Source organism: Ranitomeya imitator, chromosome 3 (genome assembly GCF_032444005.1).
Source record: "Ranitomeya imitator isolate aRanImi1 chromosome 3, aRanImi1.pri, whole genome shotgun sequence".
In the NCBI taxonomy this organism is placed as follows: domain Eukaryota; kingdom Metazoa; phylum Chordata; class Amphibia; order Anura; family Dendrobatidae; genus Ranitomeya; species Ranitomeya imitator.
This window is the reverse complement of record NC_091284.1, coordinates 190,595,084-190,602,081: the sequence shown is the minus strand read 5'-3', so window position 1 is coordinate 190,602,081 and position 6,998 is coordinate 190,595,084. Positions and strand designations below refer to the sequence as shown.

Below are 6,998 nucleotides of genomic sequence, written 5' to 3'. Positions count from 1 at the left end.
ATCACAGTTTTCTTTCACACATCAATGACTCTGTTGGGACTTCAGTCTGAAGGTCCAAAAACTTTTTTTTGTCTGACCTTTTGGCTTGTGTCTGCCTTCTGGAGTTGGCAAAAAAGTTTGGTCAACGGTGCTTTTGTCCTGCCTGAAAAAGGCAGATACTGCTGAAAAGAGGGTAAAAAAAAATTCACTGAACATAGGACTAAAAAAAAAATTTTTTTTAATAAATAAAACCATCACTGAAAGAGGAAAAAAAACAGCCATACCTGCAATACCATGTCTGGATACAAATGCACCAACAGGATACAGCGGGACCCCGATGATAAAGACAGAGGCAGCACTGGTGCAAAATACTGAAAACAACCACACAGTAACCCACCAAACATCCGTGGGGGGTTGCCTAATCTAATGGCACACAGGTCTTACATCGGGCGGGCTGCCAATACCATATTTGCACCCACAGGATTGACATCCAACATTATCCAGCCACCACTAAAAAGACCCGGCTTGCACCCGGCATAAAAAAGGTGCAAAAAAAATGTATAGCAGTACATTACCAATGCCCGTACTATTACATCAGGCGGCCTGTGACGCAAATTTTTGTTAGTCCTTTTTTCAGTGATTTTTTTTTTTCAATTTAGTGTAGGTACGATAATGAGGACCCTTGAGGTATTGGTTAATATTTTAGCCAAAATACACAAGCTTGCAACCCACTTCAAGGGTCCTCATTATCATACCTACACTAAATAAAAAAAAGACTAAAATTAAAAAAAAAAAAAAATCACATCTCGGCCACCTGATGTAATAAACAGTAGGGGCATCGTAACAGGCTGCTATACGGGTAGTTATTGAAGTCAATGGCCACTTCGGTGGATATATCAGAAACCTGTTTGTTAGGGCTTCAAAACTGAAGCTTCAGGGGACTCACCGACTTGCTGCAAAAATATGATGTGGAAAAACTACAGTGACCGCACATCCAAAACTTATACATTGGTCTATTGTGTAAAAATATACACAACTGAACACGAGGTTCTTCATTCTGATCAGACTGTATGAAGTCCACATCCAAATAATGGCGAACCTCAGAGTGGTTCTCTAATATTAAGGGTGCAGTGGCATGCGCCAACCACTGCCACATGCTGTAAAGCTGAGCTCCGGTGACTCCAATTCACACCATCCCACAGCCACAACACAACACACCAAGGAACATGATGCATTAAGCACAAAACGTAAGTTTTTGCAGAAATAGAGTTTGAGGGGTTGACCGACTATGGCCAAAGTCCATGGGAATTGCAGCTTATTATTTGGCGAACTGATTGCAGTACCCATTCAATTCATGCTTATGCAGAAAAGAACAATGATCACATGGAAATGAGGTTTATTGATGGCTTACACCATTGGCATGTTCCATATCTATATATACATACAAGAAACTTTGACCAAGAGCATAAATCACCATTAGAAGAGTGTCATGTTCCAGTCAAACATATACACTACCTGGTAGTCATCACAATTCAGTGCAGAAATGTAACAGAGCACGAGTCTCTATGTAGCAATATGCACCCACCTAACCGAATATCAGACTGATCATCCGGGAGGACAGACGCAGCCATAAAAGCAAGGTCATATAACCAGCACTTTGCAATCTCTACAACCCAGAGTAACATAGTAAAGATAAAAAAGATCGTATGTCCCTTTAAATATACTGTATTTCATAATGATAGATGAAGAGCACCAATTAGCCTAAAATACTCATTAGCAGTATTCTGGGCAGGACAAGGCATAAAAGATGAAAGCCAATGTGTGCCTTACCAACCAGCCGTTCCTTGCTCCAAGTGGATCGAAATAATATTGAGCAATTTTGAAAAGTTGTGATTAAAAATGAAAGCTTGGTGGCTACAGCTCCCAGGCAGACCAATGAGTCTCTATGGTTACAGACCACAATGGATCAGATGGCGTCTGATACACCTATTGGTTACAAGTATTGTACTTACCTTTCATGTGTGGTGGTATGAAGCTGGGGGATACATAGTTGGGGGCATAACTGCAAGAACAGACCAAACAGAACTTGTCTGCACACTCTAACCGTGGAGACACTTAGGTCTGCATAGGAGCTGTATACACAATCTTCCCAAGAGATGAGCAAACTGACCTGCAAGACCCTGGTCCAGCAGATGGCAGCCAGAATCCCAGCCCCTCTTCTGATCAGTAGGCCCAGTGTGATACCATCTTGTGGCGAGATGCACACACGACATCGTGCCAGGCCTACTGATCAGGAGAGGCGGGAGGCTGTTAAGCAATGATCCTGTCTGGCGGCCATCGACTTACTACTGACGTGGCCACTAGATTAGGGAACTGTGAATCGATTCGCTCATCTTTATTCTTAACCAGTTCAAGACCGAGCGGTTTCCACCATTTATGATTTGGCACACTTTTTTTTTTTTCCCCATACATTGTTTTTAAGAGCGCTACATTTTTTTCTTGTTTGGATAATCAAATAATGTTTCCTTCTTTTGTATTCTAATATATGGGGCTTCATTTTTCCATAATTTTCATGTGTTTTGCTAATATTGGAGGTAAAAATGTTAGGAAAAAACATGTCTTTTTAAAATGACCGCTAAAATACATTTTAAATATTGTACCCCTTAGAAATTATTTTTATGTATCAAACGTGTTTTTAATGGGGGCAGGGTTAGAGACAGCAATTAGGACTGGAGAGAATTTTTATAATCTTTTTGTTAATTACATTTTTAACCTCCGCCACATATTGGGCCATCCATAGGGTCAGAAAATACTTTATTATTATAGCTTTCCCTTGTCACTGCGGCTATAAGCCCAAGTTGGAGACAACTTCGGCCTCCTGCCCACAGCCTCTAATGCCTCCCTGCACCCGGTGATCACATATTGCTGGATACGAAGGGGACGTTCCTTGTAGCGCTTCCTCTCCGGTCTACACAGCGGTCATTCAGCACTGTATATTCAGGAGTCAGGCAGGCAGGGAGGGTAATTAGCCACCTCTGCCTTCTCTAGGGGGAGTCCGGCTTTCCCATTCCTCCAGAATCTGCAAGGACCTTCTAAAAGAAGTTGTATGGGTACCGGTCTGATAACTTGATTTAACTGTTTAAAGCATCTTCGCTTTTAATTGTAGATGCATCTTATTCATTATATACAGTTGATTGATATAATCTCTACAGATTTTTGGGTTAAACAAGTGGCTCCAAAAAATTCTCACAACGAGACTTTAGGGGTGGTATCCGAAGCAAGACTTAAAATCGGTTTCTAGTACTAGATAGGGATTTCAAAAGACAATGTCATCTCTGTTACCAACGATAACTACAGTTTGTGTTGTTAAAAATAACCTATTTTTTTCTACAGGGGTTTTAAGGCATCAGCAAATAATTCCGTTAAATTAATGAATTTATCGAAGTTTGCAAAAGACATTCTGCATCAGCTTCTTAGGGTTATCGGGAACATGGAGGCAGGATTTGGCTATGTCATCTGGCAACAGCATGAGGAAGGACAGAGACCCTGATTCCAGTGATGTAACACTTAGTTTACTGGATACGGCAGTGGTGGTATAATCAGTTTCTCTGTGGCAGATACAGCAGTGCTTGGAAGGCTGAGCCTCGTATATCCTCGCCTACAGCGATTGACTGAAGTCTCCTAGTCAGAGCTGGGGTTGCACAGAGCAGTTGACTAGACACCTTGTCATGTAGTGATAATATCCTGCTGAAAAAACACACAGCCAAGCCACTGGAACCAAGATATCTGCCCCTGCATCATGCTGTTCTCAAATTACATGCTGACAGATTCTCTTTAAAAAAAAAACAAAAAAAAAAAACAACAACTTTCTTTGTAGTCATTAAATAGGAGCCTTCATTAAAATTCCAGGAGATAATATTCTGTCTTGGTCGTTTGATGAACACAATGGTGCATGGCGGCTTGTTACATGATCAGAGTTTTTATCCCTCAATAACGGGCACTGCCGCCGGCACTCGGACCGGAGCGCTCAGCTACATAGAAATACATGCAGCCGCACGCTCCGGTCCCAGTGCCGGTGACAGTGTCGGGTATTGAGATCCCGGCCTAAGGATGATTACTGGATGACAGCAAGCAGAGATCTTTAAATCCCTCGAACTAGCATTATTTATGTCATACTAAATATGAGAGGAGTCATCTTCAGCAGGAATAATGGGATCCTACCTCTGTAGCCCCCCTTTTTTCTGTTCTTTTCATCAGGTGGTCGCCGTTCACTAGAAAGCGTTTACCTATAGATTAGCACAGATTTTTTTCCGAGTAACATCAGTTTTGATCACATCAAGAAACACTTTCTCGTGTGTGCTTTGTATATGCTATAAGAGGACCTGTCAGGTTTCAGGCCATTTTAGTTGATGCTTGAATTTCCCATAAAATAACAGGATCCTGAAAATGGTGTGCAGAACTCTGGGTCCAGCAGACATTAGTAGTCCGTGGCAGCTGGACCAAAGTCCTAATAAGCGGCTTCTATCTGCTGGCAACCCCATCGCCCCTTCCGATTAGTAGGCCAGGCGTGACCTCATGCTTGTGCTGTGGCAGGCCTACTAATCAGGAGAGGTCAGCAGGTAGCAGGAGGTTCTCAAGGCTGTGGTACGGGGCAATGGTTACCAATATGGCGGCTGCAGCAGGATCCTGTGAACGCTTTTGCGCAGCTCTAGAATACAAACGCTTTATTAAATAAAACGTACAAGTCAGGGGAGCGGAGAAGTGTCCTGATGCATTTTGTGTAGGCTTAGTGCACCTTTAGCGCTTTATAAAGGCACTCTTTACAGAACTCGCAGTTCCGAATAAAATAGATGAAGGTTTTCTTTTATCTACAGAATGGTAAGGCTAATAGAAGACTATACTATTGGGTAACTACTTCCCAAATCATGCACGGTCGGTCAGCGTTATGACGTATCAGTAGCCACATCACAAGTTCGGCAAAATACAATAAAAAAAAAAGATAAATTGAGAATGACGGATAATAAATTGTATGCAAATGGAAAGTTTCAGTGATTGAAAGGATTTCTTCCATTGAGAGGCATCAAGGCTTGAGCATTTCGTGGAGGTACACGGAGTGCATGTGGTACGCAGACATCCAGTTGGAGCACTTGCAAACGTTACGGTAATAAGGGCTGGAGACAGCAGAGTGGTAGCTCTGCCATGCTTGATAATATGACCGCCAGTAGTCAGCGTAGCTCATGGTGCCATAGGGAAAAGCACCGGCATTCATATAGTCCAGCTGGTACATGTCATCCTGAGTCTCCGGACACAATTCTCTTCTGGACAGTTGGGTTACCTTTTTAGCTCTTTTCCTAAGCTTTTTGCTGATAATGACATCTTTAGCAGAAGAACTGTTGTCTTTGACCAGGGTTGCCTGCTGAACGTCTTCTGAAGGTACTGACAACTCATCCACATTCATGTAGCAAACAGGAGCCCCATCAGTCCCTTGTGCGGACAAAGCTGGATAAGAGCTTGACGGCTCCTTGGCCTTCACTTTCTCCTGTGCTTCCTCACTAGTGTCTTCGCTCTCAGATAAGGAGCTGGATGAGCTGTAACTTTCCTCACGTGAATTCACGCTTGGGTTACAGTTATCTGAAGTGATAACCGCATCTGACATATCTGTCAAACTGTTCTCCTGGCCTAGATTTCCAGAAGAAACTCTCTCTGCGTAACCTCCTGCGTCTGTGTACACACGGATCACTTCCACGTGCTTTTCTAAGCCTTCTTTGATAAACTGCTCGTAATCTTCGACCAGCTCAGCAAAAGACGACGTGCAAACCACGGGACGCTTAAAAGAAGCTAGGCTTGGGATTTTAGGGAGGGAATTATCCAGCCCCTGTTGGAGTTTGCCTTCACTTTCCAATCCTTCCTCTGTCTTTTTAGGTTTCTCTGGTTTCTTAGGCAAGTTAGAAGTCTCTACGTGCATCCATTCCTGCGGGTTTTCTTTTTCGGTAGACTTTCTTTTGGAAATTTTCTTTTGCTTAGGTTGAGTAGGTTTCTTGCTCATGCTCGATTCTGGTAAGGTATTTATGCCCGTATTTTGTGTTTTGACGCAATCATCTGTCTTGACATCAGACATTACAACTTGAGATGTGTTCGTCGTAGACATTATCTCCACATTCCAGTCACAGGCTTCCTCCATTAGTCCATCTGGAATTGGCTCTATTAAAAAAAAGAGACAAAAAACTATTTGAATTAAAAGTTGATCAAATAGAATAAAATATCCAATATCCTAAGAATCATTTGGGAATTGTGGATGTCAACAGAAAGTATCGTGTAGGCCAATTTCACACAGGTTTGGAGTTCTGTTATAGGAATAGGGAAATAGAAATCCTGCAAATACAGAGTCGTCCCATAACGGCCACAAACTGCACCAAATTGACCACACTGACGATAATGGGATACGTTTGTCTCTTTTCATGGAAGTTAAAGAGCAAGGTAACCTATCCGTAGGCACAAGCTGTAAGAATGGCACACCGGCGAACCCACTACTGATTAGCAACTGTCTGTATACACTGTGCATAGGCAAAAAACGATCAATCTGCGTGGTGGGCGGGGTTATACAGGACCCATCATTTAAAGAACTGGTAGATCGGCATCAGATAAGATGGTGTTATTATAAAAACTGCATAAAGCAGCCTGGTAAGTGTCACACTGCTGGAATCAGGGTCTCTGTCCTTACGTTATTCTGGTCTCAGTGTAGCAAAAATCTGGTGATAAATTTCCTTTAAGTCATTAAAAAAATTAAAATTACAAATAATTTGCAATTGGACAACTCCTTTAAAGTTTATTGGCACCTTTTCAATAGATAAGAATAGTGATGAGTGAGTGTGCTCGGATAAGGTGCTATCAGAGCATGCTCGGGTGTGAACAGAGTGTCTTCGGCGTGCTTGAATACGCGGAGTCCCTGTGCCTGCATGTCTCACCTCTGTTCGACAGCTGTAACACATACAGGGATTCACTGCTTGTTAAGTAATCTC

General features: G+C 42.4%; 1 protein-coding gene across 1 annotated transcript in view; it reads right to left on the bottom strand.

Annotated features, from left to right (window-relative positions):
• Positions 1-1,358: 1,358 nt before the first annotated feature.
• Positions 1,359-6,998, bottom strand: part of DDX20 (DEAD-box helicase 20) — a 22,726-nt gene continuing 17,086 nt past the window's right edge. The window contains exon 12 of the mRNA XM_069761726.1: positions 1,359-6,180. Within this exon, the coding sequence (XP_069617827.1) occupies positions 5,060-6,180 (1,121 nt within the window). The 3' untranslated portion in view covers positions 1,359-5,059. The remainder of the gene's footprint in view (positions 6,181-6,998) is intronic.